Source organism: Sinocyclocheilus grahami, unplaced genomic scaffold, assembly GCF_001515645.1.
Source record: "Sinocyclocheilus grahami isolate Dianchi unplaced genomic scaffold, SAMN03320097.WGS_v1.1 scaffold382.1, whole genome shotgun sequence".
Classification (NCBI taxonomy): Eukaryota; Metazoa; Chordata; class Actinopteri; order Cypriniformes; family Cyprinidae; genus Sinocyclocheilus; species Sinocyclocheilus grahami.
Genome location: NW_015505561.1, coordinates 1,116,407 through 1,138,572, shown reverse-complemented (window position 1 = coordinate 1,138,572; position 22,166 = coordinate 1,116,407). Strand labels below are relative to the sequence as shown.

At 35.8% G+C, this 22,166-nt stretch overlaps 1 protein-coding gene across 1 annotated transcript in view; it reads right to left on the bottom strand.

Moving 5' to 3' along the window:
• The window catches only part of atp1a3a (ATPase Na+/K+ transporting subunit alpha 3a), a 31,418-nt gene that overhangs the window by 1,179 nt on the left and 8,073 nt on the right, over nt 1-22,166 (bottom strand). The window contains exons 4-20 of the mRNA XM_016231038.1: nt 19,056-19,259; nt 17,874-17,987; nt 17,389-17,523; nt 16,965-17,082; nt 14,889-15,157; nt 11,896-12,094; nt 10,977-11,221; nt 8,973-9,165; nt 8,484-8,796; nt 6,868-7,018; nt 6,578-6,746; nt 4,956-5,102; nt 4,553-4,684; nt 4,279-4,424; nt 2,082-2,212; nt 1,857-1,958; nt 1,647-1,738 (exon numbers count right to left, since the gene is read on the bottom strand). Of these exons, the coding sequence (XP_016086524.1) occupies nt 1,647-1,738; nt 1,857-1,958; nt 2,082-2,212; nt 4,279-4,424; nt 4,553-4,684; nt 4,956-5,102; nt 6,578-6,746; nt 6,868-7,018; nt 8,484-8,796; nt 8,973-9,165; nt 10,977-11,221; nt 11,896-12,094; nt 14,889-15,157; nt 16,965-17,082; nt 17,389-17,523; nt 17,874-17,987; nt 19,056-19,259 (2,860 nt within the window). The remainder of the gene's footprint in view (nt 1-1,646; nt 1,739-1,856; nt 1,959-2,081; nt 2,213-4,278; nt 4,425-4,552; nt 4,685-4,955; nt 5,103-6,577; nt 6,747-6,867; nt 7,019-8,483; nt 8,797-8,972; nt 9,166-10,976; nt 11,222-11,895; nt 12,095-14,888; nt 15,158-16,964; nt 17,083-17,388; nt 17,524-17,873; nt 17,988-19,055; nt 19,260-22,166) is intronic.

The following is a 22,166-nucleotide window of genomic DNA, read 5'->3' as shown; positions in this document are numbered from 1 at the left end:
TATTTTTTGCAATGCTTCCTCAGCACTTATATGACTAAAATTGATCATGAATCAGTTAAAACGGTCAAATACAGTGAATCGATTCAAAACTGATTCAATGATTCATTTGCATCATAAACTCTTTGATGTTCACATGGGTGTCTATGTAGTATCTTCCATGCAATAAAACATTTTATTAATATATATATATATGTGTGTGTGTGTGTGTGTAGGTCAATTTTGCCTTTTTTCGCAAAGTATTTTTTTATGAAAAAATTTAACATTATTTTCCTTTTGGTTCATTTAGTGAGACACAGTTTAGAAATAAATTTCTAATGTTACAAAAAAACATATTTGAAACTTATTTCAAATAAATGCAGTTTTTTTTTATTGCAACAATACTACTGTTGATTTTTTTTTAAATGCAACAAACATAGACGGAGCGTGTGTAAATGCCACTAAATTGGACAAAAATGCCCCTGCACAAACAAATGAAATCTATTACATCTGTTGCTAACAAAGTGAATATGAACAGACAGTGTCGATTGCGGCATTAAATTAAGATCTCATGTTGCACCGTATTTCATTTTAGGCGTTTTTACAGTGTTGCGCATTTTAACACACATATCTGTTGAGCTTAGGAATGCAATGGCCAATCAGAAGCGTTCAGATGAGTCATCGTTCAAAATCATCAGTTTTGTTGAGTGTGCGCGTGCATTCACTGACTGAATTCCAGACTCTTGCAAATTCTCTCATCATAAACAGCAAAGCGCAGATGTACGTAACAATGTAAGTAAGCTTTAGTGATTATAACGATAGTTTTGTTTTTTTGAAAGTGCTTAAACTCACGATAGATCAATGTTAGTGATAATGTCACTTTCTATATATAATTTATTCACTGTGAATTCTCTCATCATAAACAGCAAAGCGCAGATGTACGTAACAATGTAAGTAAGCTTTAGTGATTATAACGATAGTTTAGTTTTTTTGAAAGTGCTTAAACTCACGATAGATCAATGTTAGTGATAATGTCACTTTCTATATATAATTTATTCACTGTTTTAATAACAGTGGAAAGGAAACGTTATATAATTATCAATTTCTAACGTTTTTATTAAATTGTAATCACGTTAAATACAAATTCAGTCCCATTAAACATTTTTTAGCCTACAAATGTCACTTTCTATATATAATTTATTCACTGTTTTAATAACAGTGGAAAGGAAACGTTATATAATTATCAATTTCTAACGTTTTTTATTAAATTGTAATCACGTTAAATACAAATTCAGTCCCATTAAACATTTTTTAGCCTACATGACACCTATGTCTGGTCCTTGCCTAAAAAGCCGGGTTTATGATGTTTAATACATTTGGCTGCTTTTAGCCTTACCCTGGAGTTGGTTCACCCTCTGCCTATGGCAACAATCCTACTGTTTTACTGGATTTTTGATCAAATAGTTGCACCCTTGGTGAGCATTAAAGGCTTTAAAAACAATAAAAAATCCTTTCTGACCTCAAACTTTTGAATGACAATGTAACTGACTGCAAAAAGCCATGGCAGAGTAAATACGTAAATATCAATACTTATATACTGAATATCATCATAAGCCTGCGATATAGCTAAAATATGTATATATACTTAGAGAATAATTCAAGCTGTGTACCTCCTGGGTTTCGGCGCAGGATAAGTTTTCGGATCTCATCGTAAACAAAAATTAAAAAGCTGTAAGGGAATGCACAGAACCACCAACTGGGCCTGAGAGAAGAAACGAGAGGAAAAAAAGAGGATTCACATGAGTTAAACTGTTGTTTCCTTTCACTATGATAATGAGGATGCACATTATAAATTGGCTTTTTATGCAGGTAACACTCACTTGAGAGGATACATCCTGAGGGCCACGTCCATGCCGGGACAGTAAGACAGGAAGGCAGCGAGAGCCGTTTCCTCAAACAGGCCGAAGATCAGGATTTTATTCCTACAAAGAACAAGCACAATCACTTAGCTCAGCTAGTCTGCTTCAGTCACTGCTTCATATTTGATTCAACTTTCTGCAAATGTGGAATCTTAGTGTTAATGGGACATGGAGAGAGATACTAACTTCATGCCCTGCTGGAACACAGAGTTGCGGCGAGTCTTGCAGATGATGACGTCGGCCCACTGCACCACCACGATACTGACGAAGAAAGCCGTGTGACAGGTGAACTCCACAATCTTCCTCTGCTCATACGTCTGACAGAAAGATTACATTTATGATTACACTCTCTTATATGCTCCATGTTCGCATACACTACTGTGCAAAATTTGGGTTCAGAAAGATTTTACATTTTTTTAAAAACATGATGACTCAAGGATGCAATAAATTGATCACAAGTGATGGAAAGACATTTATAACATTACAAATGATTTCTATTTCAAATAAATGCTGTTCTTTTGAATTTTCTATTTGTCAAAGAATCCTGGAAAAAAAATGCATCATGGCTTCCACAAAAAATATTAAAGAGGTCAAATGATGTTGCTAAAAAGAACATTATTTTGTGTATTTGGTGTAATTCAATGTGTTTATGCGGTTTAAGGTTAAAAAAACACATTATTTTCCACATAATGTACATTATTGTTTCTCCTCTATGCCCTCGATTTTTACAAAGCTCATCGGTCTGAAAAGTGAGGTGTGCTCTGATTGGCCAGCTATCCAGTGCGTTGTGATTGGCCGAATACCTCAAGCGTGTGACAGAAATGTTACACCCCTCACCATACTGTGATGCCGTGTCCCGGCCGGAGTGACGAGACACAAAAACATTAAAACCCAACATCTGGAACAGTGTTGTAAATACAACTTAACCACTGATTTCTAGTCGTGTCCTCTTTTGGAAGGCCAAACAAAGTAGTTTCGCGTTCACAACGAAACACACAGCGCCTTCACAACATGGTGGCGGCAGCAGCAACAACAATACTACAGCGAGAATAAAAGTTACCCTTCTTTCTTTGCGTGAACATTTGGGTGGTGTTATGCAAATCTTCCCACATCGTGACGTAGATATGTGGGGGCGTGTTAGAACGAGCCGTTTTAGGTAGGCGTGGTTGAAATTTTATAAAGAATATCTCTTTGGTTTTGAGACTTTAGTCTTTGCAACTTTACAGATCTTCTTTATACACCAAGAGCTTGTAACACTCCAAAGAGAAAGGAACAATTGAAATCGCATCATATGACCCCTTTAACACAACTGTTTTCAACATTTATAAATATAATGATTTGGCTTCATGAGTTTCAAATCAGCATATTAGAATGATTTCTGAAGGATCATGTGATTACATTTAAAAATATTTAAATAGAAAGTTATTTTATGTTTTAATACTATTTCACAACATACTGTTTTTACTGTATTACTGTATTTGTGATTAAATAAATACAGCTCTGGTGATTTTCTTTTCCAAAAATAAACAAATAAAACTTACCAACCCCAAACTTTTGAATGGTAGTGTATATTACATCTATATTACATACTAGATTTGTTTAGATCAGTGTTCTTTTAGTATCAATGAGATTATAGATTTTATTAATGGTCTAAACGATTTGTTGAAGTTTTTAACTTTTTTTTTGTATTAAAGGCAGTAATTTTTTTCACGTAATTTTGATCAGGTTTTTTTTGTATGTATATATAGTTTTTTTTTATTCCAGCTTTAGTTTTAGTTATTTTAGTACATCAATGATGCCTCTAAACCTAGCTACAATAAAAAAAGTTGTTACATTTTACTTTATTTCATTTAACACATTTATTAACGTTTATTTAAAATAACAAAAATGTTTTAGTTTTTTTATCGTTTTAGTTTTATTCATTTTAGTTTCAGTTAACTATAATAATCCTGGTTTAGATATCTCAATCATCTATAATCATTTTTTTTAAACTTTTCGACAATGCCAAACACTTGTGAAATATCTCTGCGAGTGTGTTTGAACAGCAATCAATAGATGCATCCTTATGAATAAGCTTGGCTTCCTTATCTTAGTTGCACTTCCTGTCTTGAAAATCTGCATGTTCTCCTGTATGGTTTTGTTTTCTTGTACAGTATGTCAAAACCAGATAATTAATAGCTAAGATGGAAGCCTAAGGTCAATGACAGGCCAACACTTTTGTGTGTCTCTTTATAGAAGCATCTGCAAAATTAATAAATGTAAAATGCAATGTACCTTGCTTTGGTCAAGAGCATCTGCCAAATGCATAAATGTCAAAGCTATTCTATCAAATATGTGTATAGCTTGTGTAATCTGATGCAGTGTAGCTCTTCTGCATGTTTACCCATTGCTGTCCGTAACTGTCCTCCAGGTCATTGTTAGAGCGATCGTCCCAGTTCAGCCGGATGCCCACCAGCACACTGGGAAGCCAGCCATTCTCAGCCAGAATCACGAAATAACTGAAAAATCCTCCCAGAGCCTGAATCATACCTATATATGACAGGAAGTCACTTTTATTCAGGTCATTTTGGGTCAGTAGACCAGTTGGGCTCTTTCTACAGCAGTTTAACCAAAGCCGAACTAAAATACATTTTTTAATAATGTAGCAGCTCACTAACCGATCTGTCCATAGGCGATGCTGATGAGACGCTCGTTCACCAGCTTGTCCCTGTGGGGGTTACGAGGCTGCCGCTTCATGATGTCACTCTCTGCTGCTTCATAAGCCAATGAGATTGCAGGGACCTGAGATGGAAAGTAATGATTGGTTAATATAACAAGGGAGTGTATTTCAGAAAAAAGGTGAGAATTATAACTAGAAAAGAACAGTTCCAGTTACATTGACCAATATGTTCATTATTGAAATAAAGACATTAGATTGAGTGTGTGTGTGTGTGTGTGTGTGAAAAAGTTGTTACATTTTACTTTATTTCATTTAACACATTTATTAACGTTTATTTAAAATAACAAAAATGTTTTTGTTTTTTTATCGTTTTAGTTTTATTCATTTTAGTTTCAGTTAACTATAATAATCAATGCAGAGGATGGTGATGGTTCCCAGAGGAAGAGGAATGTTGACTAAGATGAAGAACAGGAAGGGAGTGATCTCAGGGATGTTGCTGGTCAGTGTGTAAGCGATGGACTTCTTCAGGTTATCAAAGATCAGACGACCTGGGAGAGAACAAAATGTAAACAGACTTCACCATTACCTGAGTCAAAGTCGTTTCTCTCATTCTTCTGGACTGTGTTCCTGTGCTTTTCCAAAATCTGTCAAGACATTTTGCTTGCAAAGAAATGTCGTGCATATAATAAAAAATATATAAGTCATATGATTGTATTTAATATGAATTAATACATATTTCAAAATCTAAAAACTATAAAAGCCTTTTTTAATGAAAGTTACTTGTCACGAATCCGGTCCATGAACTTCCATCTGCTAGCCATCAGAGGTCACCCTTTCCAATTTCATTGACTCTCGCACTACACACTGTTGCACATCACCCCGGACTACATCCCATCATTCATTGCACTGATTACACTCAGCACAGATTGCACACAGCTGTTAACACTGATTGCACCCAGCTGTTTCATATCACTCCCTCACTATTTAACACTCACTCTGATCCCTTCCCTCTGCCGAGTATTGTTTAGCGCCTATCCGTTGATAGCTATACTACAGAGCCCTCGTTAGCCTTGCCTTGCCTTGCCTTGCCTTGCCTGTTTTCTCAGTTTCTGATCCTTGCCTGGTTTTCTGGATTTATCCCTTTAGTCTTGCCCTCTTTGATTCTGTTCGCCGTTCGTTGACCTTCGCTAGCCCTAGGATTATTCTTGTGTCTTGCCCGCCATTATCTGACCCATGCCTGTTTTATGACCACGTCTCTGTCTTCTCCAAATAAAAAGCTTTGCATATGGATCCACACGTTTCGTCAGCCCCGTAACATTACTATACAAAAACATGCTCAGTGTGTTTATTAATCGGTTTAAATGTCACCAACTTAATTTTGTTGATTTTATTTATCAAAGCATTCAAAACGATACTATACTAAAACTATTTGATGCATATAAATCAATAAATACAAATAACACAATTAATACAAATATTAATTTGTACTTGTTATTTTTATTAATCCTGTCTTTTGGTTTTCTGTAATTATCTGGATTTTAATTCAGATTTTTTTTTTTATGTTTATTGAATATAACCGTAACCATAATATGGTTATATATAATAAATGTTTGATTTGAATTAATACAAATAAAAAGAATATTTGATATGCTTTTTTCAAAAAGTTAATATAAAGACATTCTCAGTTGTGTTTACTATTTAATTTGAAATATTACCTAGTTTTCTTCAAAGTTGTTGTCGTTTTCAAAATATTAAGCTATATTATACTATACTATAATAAAACAGTTTTTATTAATATTATTTATTGTTTTGTATAATATAATATATTATATTGTTATACAATATTATATATATTGTTTTATGGACCTCAGGTAGACTAGCAACCACTAGATTTGTGAAATGTGATGGCGCTCCAATTAAAGAATTAATAATGAAGAACAAAGATCAAAATCTGGGTCATCGATGAAAATCTCTGGATTTCTGTCTATCTTTCCCATATCCTTTGTCTCCCTCTCTCTCTTACCTTCCTCAACTCCAGTAACGATGGATGCAAAGTTGTCATCCAGCAGGATCATGTCTGCAGCCTGCTTGGAGACGTCTGAGCCAGAGATCCCCATAGCAACACCGATGTCTGCCTTCTTCAGAGCGGGCGAGTCGTTCACTCCATCACCAGTCACTGCCACAATGGCGCCCTAAACGACACAGAGAGTGTGTAAAAACATAAGTCAGTTGTTTCCCTTGATATTGTAATCGTGACTAATAATGAACTACAGTTAGATTTCAATCCTTTGTGTGTGTTATTTAGGTGTGCACCTGTCTCTGGCAGCCCTCCACGATGATGAGCTTCTGTTGGGGAGAGGTCCTGGCGAACACAATCTCAGTGTGATTCTTCAGCACTTCATCCATTTGGTCCTGCGAGAGATCCTTCAGATCTGAGCCGTGGATCACACAGGCTTTAGCATCCCTGACAACACACCCATGAAGAATACCAAATGAAGACTCGCTCTCTGGTTGTATCAAAATCAGACAAACTGTACAGCTGCTGTTATTTTGATAAAAAGGAGCTGGAACTATTAGACAAATCACATTATTCAGAATTCAGTCTTTTTTGCATGACTTCCCATGTAGCTAGATAATGTACCTACACGATTATGGGGCAAAATCATGTTTCTCCATTGATGGACATACAAAAGTGGCTATATTTGCACAAATAAGTTGCAAATATTTGACCCTGGACCACAAAACCAGTCATAAAGGTAACATTTTTGAAATTGAGATTTATACATCAAGCTGAATAAATAAGCTTTCCATTGATGTAAGGTTTGTTAGGATAGGACAATATTTGGCCGAGATACGACTATTTGAAAATCTGGAATCTGAGGGTGCAAAAAAATCAAAATATTGAGAAAATCGCCTTTAAAGTTGTCCAAATGAAGTTCTTAGCAATGCATATTACTAATCAAAAATTAAGTTTTGATATATTTACGGTAGGAAATTTACAAAATATCTTCATGGAACATGATCTTTACTTCATATCCTAATGATTTTTGGCATAAAAGAAAAATGGATAATTTGGACCCATACAATGTATTTTTGCCTATTGTTACAAATATACCCCAGCGACTTAAGACTGGTTTTGTGCTCCAGGGTCACATATTTGGCTATATTACAGTACACTCTTAAAAATAAAGGTTTCAAAATGTTTTTTTTTGTTTTTTTGCAGTGATTCCATTTAAAAACCTCTTTTGGTTCCTCAAGGAACCTTTCAGTAAACTGTTCTTAAATAAACCTTTATTTATTCTTAATTTGAAGACCTTTTGAGAATTTTAAAATCTAAAGAGTCTTTTCTCACTATAAAGAACCTTTCGTGCATTTAAAAGGTACTATTGATGTTAAAGATTCTTCATGGATCCATCAATGCCAATAAAGAACCGTTAGTTTTAAAAGTGTCGATGTTTTACCAGTGACCTGCTTTTGAAGTTATTATAGAGAGTATTAAAGCATTTTATATTTAAAGTATAGATAAAACAAGCAGGATTCAATTTAGGATTCAATGTTCCTGAATCGGCATTCTTTGTCATTCCTAGAAACCATATTCCTATCATGCAATCATACACCGTATCCTAAACCTAGCCTACTTCTAAAAGCAAATGATTGGTGGAAAATAATATTGTTAAAGCTTAATCCCAAACCAGTAATCCGATCGGATAGGATAGGAAAACATAAACATGCCTATCCAGGAAAATCATGAGTTAAGTACTGTTAAGTACTGGCTTCCTTAGCGTCTGTGATATTTTTATCCATAGTATATTATCAAAGTATACAGGAAATTATATCAGTGAAGATACAAAATGGGACAGTGGCATTTAAATCAGAAATTTGAGTTTTGAATATGATGCAGTAGGCTTTATAGGGTTTTTATGCTCTACCTGGGGTTGACCTGGCTGACGGGAATATTAAGGCGAGCGGCGATGTCCTCCACGGTCTCGTTACCCTCAGAGATGATCCCCACACCTTTAGCGATGGCCTTGGCTGTGATGGGATGGTCACCGGTCACCATGATGACTTTGATTCCAGCGGAGCGGCATTTGCCCACGGCGTCTGGGACGGCGGCTCGGGGAGGGTCAATCATGGACATCAGGCCCACAAAGCACAGGTTGTCTGTCTGGAAGTTAATGTCGTCTGTGTCGAAGGCGAATCCTTTGGGGTACTTGTCCTCAGACATGAACAAGTGGCAGAAACCTGGATGGAAGGAGGAAAAAAGGCAGTCAGAAACACTTTTGAAGATCCACTGTTTTGTTTTTTTCCATTTGTCTTGGATTTATATTTTAGAGTTTTTGTCTCAGGAAACCGAAAAGCACATGCACATCCAATACTGTAGTTTGATTTTCATTTCCCCCACGTCACGTATTTCTCACCCAGCACTCTTTCTCCCAGTCCTCCGAGCTCCAGGTAGGCGTTCTGGAAGGCCTCCTTTAATTCCTCATCCATGGGCTGCTCTTTGCCCTGCACCATGATGGTGGAGCAGCGGTCCAGGATGCGCTCTGGCGCCCCCTTCATCACCAGCAGGTAGTGGCTGTCAGTATTCTCATCCGTCTCGTGCACTGAGAGCTGGTGTGAAAACACATCCGAGAATGAGTGTTGATGAGAACAGAATAATCTGATAAATGTGAATAAAGATGAGCTTGTTTAATCATTCATCAGAATAAAAAGAAATATCTTAGAGAAATGGACTAAATGGACAGCTGTAGTTTTCTTTAGATAAAAATCCTTCCTAATCAATTTAATAAATTATAATTAAAATGATGGGCTAAACCAGGGGCGTCGCTAGGCCCTTTTTAGGGGGTATTTAGGGAGTGCGTTTTTCAATCAGATTCGGCAAAGCATTAAGCCGCCAGCGTCAGAGGACAAGGTGTGTGCGTTTATTGATAGATAAATAATGTAATGATATCTGCATCTGACAGAGAAACATTGTTTAAAACATCGAGTTATTTCGCTCAAATAAATAATAATGACCTGCTGCTCGCTGATTGCATTATAGACTGTTTATTAACCTTAGAAAAAAGGATTTGCATTATGTCATTTTTTGAAGTGTTTAGAAGTGGCAAAGTGACTGATTAATGTGCTGTTATTATTATTATTATTATTATTTTAAAATGGCAAAAAAGAGGAATGATTTAATATGGGGCACATCAAACATGCCAATCTAGACAATTACTGTAATCTAGGTTTGTCTATATTCTAAATTAATATTAATGAATATGATCTGAATATTTAAAATGATTTAAAATTAAATTATTCAGGGGCTGACTTGATGAGCATGTAGAATCTATACTGTATAGGCCTATGTTTCTGCTTATTTTAGTATACAAACAATATATTAATACCCCGTTTCAAAGACAAGGTTTAAGTCTTGTCCCAGACTAAAATGCATGTTTGAGCTCTCTTAACGGAAAGCAACTTTCAACTGACATACTATCTTACTGTAATAAATAAATAAATAATATAATATAATAATATAAAATAAGAACGCGCGCAAATATTAAGCTTTCTCTGAAGTATTGTGTTTAAATGGACAGATGCACACAAAAATTATGCCAAAATGCCCGTCTCGGTAAGTATCTTATATCAGACATAGCCGGCTGAACGTACTGTTAAAGTGACAGCACTTTCTTAAAAAATCACTGTTTATTTTATTTGTATCTTTACTCTATTGTATTTATTTGTGCTGTAGCTTGTAGTTAGATATATTATTCTTATTTTCTTTATTTTTATTTGACAGTAGTTTTTGCCTATACATACCAAACCGTACCGAAACCATGACTCCAAAACCGTGATACGAACCGAACTGTTGAACCGTTCCACCCCTAATATATATATATATATATATATACCCAGATAGCACACGTATGTCTGCTAAAGATCTCTTGATCTGGAAAGCATCTGCTGTGTACAAACATCTGACAGACGTCTGTCAGATGTCAGTTTTACATTCTAAACCATAAACATCTTAAAGACATCTAATAGACGTCTATTTGACATCTGATAGGAGACGTCCTATAGAAGTATTGCAGATGGGCAAACACTCTAAAAATACGTCTTGCAGATGTAAATGCAGACGTCAAACAGACGTCTCCATGATGTACGTGTGCTATCAGGGTATATTTTATATATATATATAATAACTGTAAAAAGTTTTAATACGGTAATAAAAATGATGATGCACAAAGTAAATCATGACAGGACCTACAATATATATATTTTCTTACTCATTGATTTAAAATATTAACATAAATTTTATTTTGCAACAGTAAATATATACAATATTATTTTAAGTATTAAGTGAACGTTACATTGACTGAATGTTAACAAGTTAATGGAATCTGGATTCAGTCACGTCGGATACTAAACAGTAAACAAACCTGGTATTTGTTGGTGGAGTTGAAGGGAATTTCAGCCACTTTCTTGTTCTTGTCCCTCATGACTTTGACGGAGCCACAGGAGAGCTCGATGCACTTGAGAAGAGCCGATTCAGAGGCGTCCCCCGCGACATCACGCTTCAGGATGGGCAGAGAGTCCTGTCCCGCCTTAAACACGGCTCTGTTACAGAGCGATGCCACACGGGCCAGAGACAACCACGTCCCAGAGCTCTTGTCAAAGGACGCACCTATTAGAGAACACACTCGGGATCAATATAGTATCAATCTATAGCTTAGCAACCAGTCAGCCAGAACAGCCTAGAAACAGCTAGAACACAATAAATCTGCATTACCATTCAAAGGTTTTTATGTTTCGTATGCTCACCAAGGCTGCATTTATTTGATTAAAATACAGTAAAAACAGTAATATTGTAAATATTTCTAAATATAAAATAACTGTTTTGTACTGTGATGTATTTTATATTGCAGTTTATTTTTGTGATGCAAAGCTGAATGTTTAGCATCATTACTTCAGATGATCCTTCAGAAATCATTCTAATATGCTGATTTGCTGCTCAAGAAACATTTATTTTTTATTATCAATGTTGAAAACAAGGCATATTTTTGTGGAAGCCGTGATACTTTTTTTTTTAGGATTCTTTCATAAGTAGAAAGTTCACAAGAACAACAATAATTTGCAATAGAAATCTTTGGTAAAGTATTACTTTAGAGATAATAATCTAGCGTAGCGTCAGTTCTGGCAGGTCACGTTAGTCAACCTCACAAGTTGGTTTTGGTTTGTTTTTTAAATGGTGTTAGTTTTATTTAAGAACAATAACCCTGCTTTGGTAACATTTGAAATGCCTTTACTGACACTACTGATCTATTTATTGCATCCTTAGCGCTTATACTAGTGACTCACCCGACTGATCTTCCGTGGTGTCGGCCTCATGGATCTGATTGTCGAACCACATGTGAGCGACAGTCATGCGGTTCTGCGTCAGGGTGCCGGTTTTATCAGAGCAGATGGTGGATGTGGATCCCAGAGTCTCCACAGCCTCCAGATTCTTCACCAGGCAGTTCTTACGGGCCATGCGCTTGGCCGTGAGCGTCAGACACACCTGGGAGACGCAAAAAGAAAGGCAGAAAAAGAGAAACGGAAACAGAGGAGCAGAAATATGGAACAAAAGGAAGTGTGTGAGGCAGAAGTTGAAAGGAAAAAGAGGTGGAGAGAAAAAGAAGTACAGAATTTTAGTGACATTACATTGTTGGTTATGTGGCACAATGCAGCCTCGTGCAATAAGAGAACTGTGTGAAATCAAAAAGAGGCTCTGAGGAGCAAAGCCAAGCACAGCAGGAAGCAGAGAGGTCGGAAACATACTCTACGCAATGTCTGCCTTTTATTATTGATGTCTAAAGGTGAGCCAATCAAAATCAATATGGTATATTCGCACAAATTCATCTTTTACTTAATAGGAGAGTCAAATTGAATGGCAAAATGAGCAGGTGTGACATGCCCTTATCATCCAAAACCCTTAAAATATGACACAAGATATAAAAAATATATGACGCATATTGTTAATTAAGGGTTCACTTGCAGTAAGGATAAGCAAAACATTTGTGCAGACCATATTTTTTCTGAGGTGAATTATTGGCTGCCGAGAACATACAAAATGCAGTTACCAGAAAAATCAAACCAAAATTCAAGAGACTTTTAAAAATCTAAATTTCTCAATTGTTCTATTCAGCCTATATCACATGAATAATTCTTTATATTGACATTTTTGTTTACTTTTGTGCCTTTATAATGTCCAATATAGCACCCTTATGCAAATGTTGAGAGGCCAAATTCATAATTTGTTTTATTAATGAAACATATAAAGGGCAGCACAACTGTTTTCAGTATTGATAAAAGTTTTAAAAAAATATATATTTTTTATTTTTTATCAGTAAATCAGTATATTAGAAGGATTTCTGAAGGATCATGTGACACTGAAGACTGGAGTAATGATGCTGAAAATTCAGCTTTGCATCACAGCAATAAATGACATCTTAAAATTGATTTTGAACTGTAATAATATTTTCACAATGTTACTGTTGTTTACTTTGGTGAGCATAAGAAACTTCTTTCAAAAATTATAAAAGCTACAGCATAAATGATAAAGGTTTTTGAAAGCTTTGACTTTTTATTATGTATAAATGTTGAAAATTGCTAAATAGTTTCACAATTTACAAGAAAAAAAATTGTGTAGTTGAGCTAATCATGCAAATTTTTTTTTTATGGACAAACTTTAAGTAGAAAATAAAGGCGTTAACAATACATTTAATACCCTTATTTTTCTTCTCTTAATGAAAAAATTATGCATTTACATTTTTAAAAAACCATTACCATTTACTGTAAATATATAATTTATTATATAAACATTTATAAATATAAAATTTGCCATTTGGGCCCAAAAAACATTAATATGTTTTACCCTCACGGTCAAATTATTTTTTGCAAAAAGTCTCAGCGTCCTCAGTGTCAGTGTATTTAGCATGCATATTTAGCATGCATATTTGCACTGCATTATGAATTACACGTTTCCGAATGCAGTGATGCAAAAAACCAAGCTTGACGTCTGCATAGAGTGTTTCAGGCCTAGTTGTGCATGGCAGCCAGAGGCACAGACCAGCCCCAATGCACAGCCAGAGCCCCGTCAGTCTCTGTGTGGCAGCCACTAGCTCGCACAGGCAACTAGAGATACCACAGAGTAATACTTTTTCAGATTTTCATATTGGCCTAGGATTTCAACAGTGAGAGTCTGTAAAAGAACACAAAAAGAGAAAAAGAGGAACAGACAGAGAGAGAGAGAGAGAGTGATAGAGTCACGAAGAGTCACAGATATGAAAGATTAGAGAGAGGGAATACAGTTCACGATGATATTCAACACTACTGGAGCATTCACTGACACCTCACAACCACAGACCAGAAGCCACAACACTCACTAACACCATTACACTGTTACACTGAAGAAGAAATGAACCGGAGACGAAAACAGATACACTCAGATTAAAGTATCCAAATATAATCTCATGGAATATGTTCAGAATGGCACACTATACTTGAACTAGAGAACTATGGTAGTAGCAGAAATTGAAGCCTGACTTTCATGAACCTGACCCGTACCTGACTAGTACTGTAAAATGAAAAGAAAGAAACTAAAGCAAAAAATTCACTCACTTTCTATTTTTTTTATTTTAAATTTTTTTTATGTACCTACTACTTAACATGTGCAAAAATTTGCTGTTATGAATAAATGAAATATCAAATGTGATTTTGCAACTTCTTACTTTTTTTGGACTAATTATTTGTTTGGAATTCCATTGTGTGTGTGTGTGTACATATATATATATATATATATATATATAAAATATCTTTAAATGTGACTTTAGAATTTATGCATTAACTTAAGTCTAAAGTGACATTTATAGACATTAGACTTGCTGAATAAAATGATTAATTTCTTTAAACAAATCTTACTGACCCCAAACTTTTGAAAGATAGTGCAAATTTATTTCCTGACATACTATTGCCGCTTGCGATTTTAATCATTATAATATATTGTAGCACACTACTGTTGTTTTACTCAGTAGGCAGTGTGCAGTACATACTGTGCAGTACGTAGTACATACTGTGAAGTATGTTAGTATGCAGTATGTCCATTCCAAACAAAGCCATGGACAAAAGAAACAAAAAAGACAACAAACACACACACACACACACACACACACATTAAGTCACAAATTATACTGAAAAATAACAAAAACAAACACGTACTTGTCACAGAAAGGCATTTAAACACTAGCAGGGACACCAATACACACTAGAAAATCCTGACACTGAGAAAGAGAGGGAGAAGTCGGGTCACTCACAGTGACGGTGGCCAGCAGTCCCTCGGGCACGTTGGCAACGATGATGCCGATGAGGAAGATGACGGCCTCCAGCCAGGAGTAGCCCAGGATGATTGACAGGATGAAGAAGCTGACGCCCAGGAAGACGGCCACGCCAGTGATGATTTGGATGAAGTGCTCGATCTCCTTGGCGATGGGCGTCTTTCCGGTCTCTAGGCCGGAGGTCAGAGTAGCGATGCGGCCCATGACGGTGCGGTCACCGGTGCACACCACAATCCCACGAGCGGTACCTGACCGAGGAGAAGAGAACAGAAGGACATCACTATAATGATCAGAGCACATTATCCCAATTATCACTTGCCAACTTAGCAAATATATAAATAACAAGAAATATTGATCTAAGTTGATATTATATTATTATGTGAGAACAAAGAGTGTGTGGAGGGATAAAATGTGTGACCTATGCTGTAATATTTAGTAGTATTATTTCTAGTGGTACATAGAATATGTAACTTTTAGTTATAAATTTGGCAGTAATGTTAATTTTGCTATTACTGGGCAAATGAAATCCCCCATTTTGCCTTACAAATGATAAAATACAAATTATATATAATATATACACTATCATTCAAAAGTTTGGGGTTGGTAGGGTTTTTATTGCAATGTTTTTGAAGTAAGTCTCTTAAGCTCATCAAGTCTTTATTTATTTGATAAAAATACAATAAAAACGTAATACTGTGAAATATTTATACAATTTAAAATAACTGTTCTATTTATATATTTACATTTTTTATTTATTGCTGTGATCAAAGCTGAATTTTCAGCATCATTACTCCAGTCTTCAGTGTCACATGATCCTTCAGAAATCATTCTAATATGCTGATTTGCTGCTCAAGAAACATTTCTTATTATTACCAATAATGAAAACAGCTATACTGCTTGTGAAAACCTAATTTTTTTCAGAATTCTTTGATGAATAGAAAGTTCAAAATACGTTTTTTAAATAGAATCTCATTATTTCTTTACTGTCACTTTTGACAAATGTAAAGATTTCTTGCTAATAAACACATAAGTTTATTTTAAAATACCACAAAAAAAATAATGTGTAAATATTTTTATTTATTGACCACAACTGCATGATATTATTTGAATATTAGATTTGACCAAATAGATATATCTTTGAATTAAAAATTTGAAATTCAAATGAATATGGCTTACATTAGCTATTTTGTTTCTTATTTATTCTTTTTAAATATAATATCCAGTATGACATATTAATGTGATGTCTTGTTTTGGAATGATTTCATTTTAACTTTACTCGGGAGAGATCTGTGCTCTAATTCACCGCATGGTAGCAGGAGAGCGCCACCCTGAAGCTGAGCTGGACTCTAAAGGAAGGACATTGTCTGAGATGTCCCTGCTGACAGCTCCCTAACTGAGCGGTGGCCATATGCATCATCTCCTGACCTATCAAAACAACTGCATTACACCACTGACAAGAGCTGCAGACACATTTACACTGACGGAGAGAGAAATCAGTCATTTCCGAGAGAGCTATACATGTAACTGCTTTCATATAAGCAGTTGTATTTGTTATAATGAATATAAATCATCATTCACAGGTAGAAAACCAGTGAAAGACTGGATTAGCAAACGCTGAAACCTCATTTGAAATTCAGCAGTGATACAGAGAAGAAAATGTCACTAGCTCCTGCTGTGTTATTCATTTGTTCAGTCAGATCTGAATTGATTAGTGTTTTACCATCAAAGCGAAGTGAAATGTGTGGAAAAACGGAGTGAAAAACGAGGGTGCGAGCAATCACGTGGGCAGTAGACGAGTGGCAAGACGGGGCGCAGAAGTGAGAGGCTGTCGTCATGACAACATCTTTCCTCTTCGGCTGTTCTTGGTAAAAAATAATAAAAACACCGACCAGGAAAAAATAGTGATATTAGAAAAAGGGTGAAAGGAAAAAGCGGAAATTGATCGGAGAAGATGAGTTCATAAAGAACAGGAAATTAAATAATAGAGAGAGTGAGAGAGAGAGACAGCCTGGAGGAGAAAATGGAGCAGTGATGCAGCTGCTATGACAACCGTACCCTCAACACAGTTGGTGGAGAAGAAGGCGATGTTACGGGTTTCCAGAGGGTTGTCATGGGTGCAGTCAGGTGACCTGGTCTGAGGCTCTGATTCGCCCGTCAGAGAGGAGTTATCAACCTGAAAAATATAAATATATATATATATATATGTAACAAACTGCTGTTGGTTGAGCAGTGTCTGAAAGTTTAGAAGCACTTTAGAATAATGAAGTTTGAGACAGACAGACAGACAGACAGACAGACAGATAGGCAGTCATATAGACAGACAGACAGACAGACAGACAGATCGATAGATAGATCAATAGATAGATCAATAAATAGATAGAACAATGGATGAAATAATGGAACAATGGAATAATAAAATGACAAATAAAATGAGAAATAGAAAGACTGTAAGTGTTCATAATATGTGTAGATACTGTACCTTGCAGCCGTGAGCAGAGATGATCCTGAGGTCAGCAGGGATCCTGTCTCCTCCCTTCACCTCCACCAGATCACCACCCACCACCTCCTCAGCGTTAATCTGGAGCTTCTCACCTTCACGGATCACTAAAGCTTGCTGTGGACCACACACACACACACACACACACACACTTCATTTTCAATCTCTAACAAGTCTAAGGAGATAGGAGAGATTAGAGGAGCATTAATACAGTCTGGAGGATTCAGAGACTCAGCGCTGGGAGATAATAATTAGGATTATGACCAGAGAGGAAATCAACGGATTAAGATTATTGGAGTATGTTGGTTATTTGGGTTTTCACTTTGATCCACTCAGACTGTTATTTTGAGTTGAGAAGCACAGCTAGAAATATGCACTGCAAACTTTCTCACTTTTGAATTATAATTTGGATGAAGTAGAATTAGGAGTCTGAACTGAGGATGTTAAAGAACTTTTATGTTGTGTACCTGGGGAACCATGTTCTTGAAAGACTCCATGATCTTCGAGCTCTTGGCCTCCTGGAAGTAGGAGAAGCAGCCGGTGATGATGACCACAGCAGACAGCACGATTCCCAGATACAACTGTGGAGCAGAGAGAGAGAGAGAGAGAGAGAGAGAGAGAGAGAGAGAGAGAGAGCGAGAGCAGAAGGACAGGTTATCAAATTAATGTGGAGAAAATCCTCAGGAGGTCACTGACCTTGATTTCACTGATTCACCTTGTTTGCCTTTGTGCCTCATTTAGCTCACAAATCAAAATAGAAGGCACTATGCTCAAATTCTCCAAAAACAGCTGAGTAGAATTTTTTCACATTTCTTTGATGCATAGAAAGTTCAGAAGAACAGCATTTATCTGAAACAGAACTCTTTTGTAACATTATAAAGGTCTTTATCATCATTTTTGATCAATTTAAATCATCCTTGCTAAATAAAAGTATTAATTTCAATTATATAGTGTATAATGTTACAAACACTTTTTATTTCAGATAAATGCTAATCTTTGGATCTTTCCATTCACAAAGAATCCTGAAAAACAATGTACTCAACTGTTTTAAATATTGATAATAATAATAATAATAATAATAAAAAGTTTCTTGAACAGCAAATCGGCATATTAGAATGATTTCTGAATGATAATGTGACTCTGAAGACTGGAGTAATGATGCTGAAAATTTATAAGGATCATGATATATTTTACATTTCATTCCTACATTTTAGGAGATGCATTTTTGCTCATGCTAATGAAGGATGCTAACCAGTCCAACCCTGACCTCATAACAAAGTGCAAGACATTTAGTGAAAGAGAGACCAAAAATGTTTTGTTTTAGAATTAATTTGCTAAAACTAAAATGAGGGGAAAGGCTTTTTATTCTCAACCCAACCTCTTCAAAATGCTTTCTGCCACCCATGGCTTTTCTGCAATCCATATGAACTATAAAAGGAATAGATCATATTTAATACAGCATTATTAACAAAACAAAAATAACACAGATTACAAATAAAAGACTTGCTACTGAATGGGATTACTGATTATGTCACAAACATGGCCTTATCTACTCACAGGAAAATTGTCCTAAATCTTGCACACTCTAAACTGCAGCATAACGCATATTTAGTGTAAATGTATGCTTTTGTGAGTGTGTGAGTTCTCACATTGTCATTGGCAGGCTCGTCCTCCGTGGCGGCCTGGATGGCATAGGCCAGGAAGCAGAGGATGGCTCCGATCCACAACAGGATGGAGAATCCTCCGAAGAGCTGTCGGCAGAATTTGACCCACTCCGGGGTGGTGGGGGGTGGGGTGAGAGCGTTGGGACCATCCCGAGCGAGGTACTCCGCCGCCTTGGCATTAGTCAGACCCTTCAGGGGACAAGAGAGTGTGAGAGGAAATCTGATTCAAGAGTTCACGTCAAACACTACCGCACTGCCACTAGAGGGCGATTGCACTGTGTTTTAAGAGATTTGTTGAGATCACAGTTCCTGTTCTAAAATATTAGTGCTTCAGATCAGCTCATTAAAGGGGTCATATGATGCTTTTTTAAAGATCATTATTTTGTGTATTTGGTGTAACAGAATATGATAGTTTACCTGGGTAAAAAAACAGTTGCTGGTCCCTATCAATTCCCATAGCATTTTTTCCCCATACTATGGAATTCAATGGGGAGCAATGGAGACTGTTTGGTTACCAGCAGATGCATTAAACTCATGCAGGTTTGGAACAGTTTGAGGGTGAATGATGACATTTTTGGGTTGACTGTCCCTTTAAGTTGCTTTGGATGAGGCGAATCTGTTAAAGGGCAAGTTAACAAGTCTTACATCTGACATAATAATCAGAAAAATCTATTTTTATTAATTATTATTATTTAAATAGTTCACTGATGCGTTAGACAAAATATTTTAAAACATCAAAATAAAAAAAGTTATCAGACTTTTTTTTTTGAGTATCATATCTGATACATCAGGCTTTTGTCTTATATAATATGATATAGGAGAATATGGAGCCCATAGTTGAGGAGGAAACACCTTAATTTTATTTAGAGGCCTAACTGAGCAAACATGTTGATATTTATATGACCAGTAAGATGAAATTCTGATGTTGTAATATAAATCAATGAGAAGTGTATCAGTATCAATGAACAGTATATCATACATAAAAGTGCATCTAAATATCAGTTGTCACTTTATATCTCCTAATAATATGTCTTAGTAAGATGATATTTAAATGTTTAGCTCTATGATCAAAGCTTTGTAGTTTTTACTATGGGGAAAAACATAAATAAGCAAATAAAGACCAAGGCTGCATCTCATTGCTAGTTTTACTTGATCTTAATGCTGCGTTCAACACTATAGATCATGACATACTCATAGAATGATTACAAAACTATACAGGTATTCAGGGGCAGGCTTTAAGATGGTTTAGATCCTACCTGCCCGATCGCTACCATTTTGTTTATTTAAATGGGGAGTCATCTCAATTATCACCAGTAAAATATGGAGTGCCACAAGGATCCGTTCTAGGTCCTCTGCTATTTTCAATATACATGTTGCCCCTTGTTAATATTATTAGAAAATGCGGGATTTGTTTCCATTGTTATGCTAATGATACTCAACTATATATCTCAACATGTCCAGATGAAACTTCTAAATTATCTAAGCTAACAGAGTGTGTTAAAAATGTAAAAGATTGGATGACCAATAATTTTCTCCTATTAAATTCAGATAAAACAGACATATTACTTATTGGACCAAAAAGCAGTACACAGAATCTCTCGGATTACAATTTGCAACTAGACGGATGTACTGTTACTTCCTCTACAGTCAAAAATCTGGGTGTTATATTAGACAGCAACTTGTCTTTTGAAAATCATATTTCCCATGTTACAAAAACAGCATTCTTCCATCTTAGAAACATTGCCAAGCTACGAAACATGTTACCTGTTTCTGATGCAGAAAAGCTAGTTCATGCATTCATGACCTCTAGACTGGACTATTGTAATGCACTGCTAGCTGGTTGTCCTGCATCTTCAATAAACAAGCTACAGATAGTCCAAAATGCAGCGGCTAGAGTCCTTACCAGGTCAAGAAAATATGATCATATTACCCCAATTTTACAGTCTCTGCACTGGCTACCTATTAAGTTCCGTATCAGTTACAAAATATTATTACGTGCCTATAAGGCCCTTAATGGGTTAGCTCCTGCATACCTAACTAGTCTTCTACCACGCTACAATCCATCACGCTCCCTAAGGTCGCAAAACTCTGGACTTTTGGCAGTACCTAGGATAGCAAAGTCCACTAAAGGAGGTAGAGCTTTTTCGCATTTGGCTCCCAAACTCTGGAATAGCCTTCCTGATAACGTTCGGGGTTCAGACACACTCTCTCTGTTTAAATCTAGATTAAAGACACATCTCTTTGGCCAAGCATTCAAATAATGCATCTCATAATCTTTTACTGCAGTCATAATCTTTTACTGCAGTTATATCTAATCAAATGCACATTATTATTCATTAGTTTGGGTTAAACAAATCATTTTTGCTTGGTTGGAACAGCAGCTACGCTAATTATGTTTGTATTTGTTTCTCTGTCTTTTGCCACGGGATTAACATCCCGTGGTAACTAGGATTTACACAAGCTTCAGTCTGGATCCAGAACACCTGAGAAGAGATGATGCAACCCCTCAGAGGACCTCAGATGATGCCAATCCTGAAACAACATACAGAACTATACCAAACTTTGCTGTAAGTTTGATTTCAACATATAATCATTGCTGTTGATAGTGTTCATCGTCTATTTGATTATGTCATTAACTTAATTTTACCATACATTTCTGCCATATGTACATCAATTTGACATAGTCACCACTGATAAGCTACAACTAAATATATTGTAGAAACGTAATTTTCTGTAAAGCTGCTTTGCAACGATTTGTATTGTGAAAAGCGCTATACAAATAAACTTGAATTGAATTGAAGTAATAACATTGTGGCATTAAAGATTAAAGGGAGTCAGTCAATATTAAAAAATATATAAAATGCGGGCAAAATAAAAATCTCCATTGACATTGTATGTAATAAACAAACTAAGAGATTTTTTTCAAAATATCTTCTTTTGCGTCCCACAGAAGAAAGTCATACAGGTTTGGAATAACATAAGTGTGAACAAATGATGACTGTTTTATTTTTATTTTTGGGTGAACTATCCCAAAAACCAGGAGATGACCAGAAGATGTCATTTTATGTGAAAAAGTAGAAATATTTTGAGAAAACA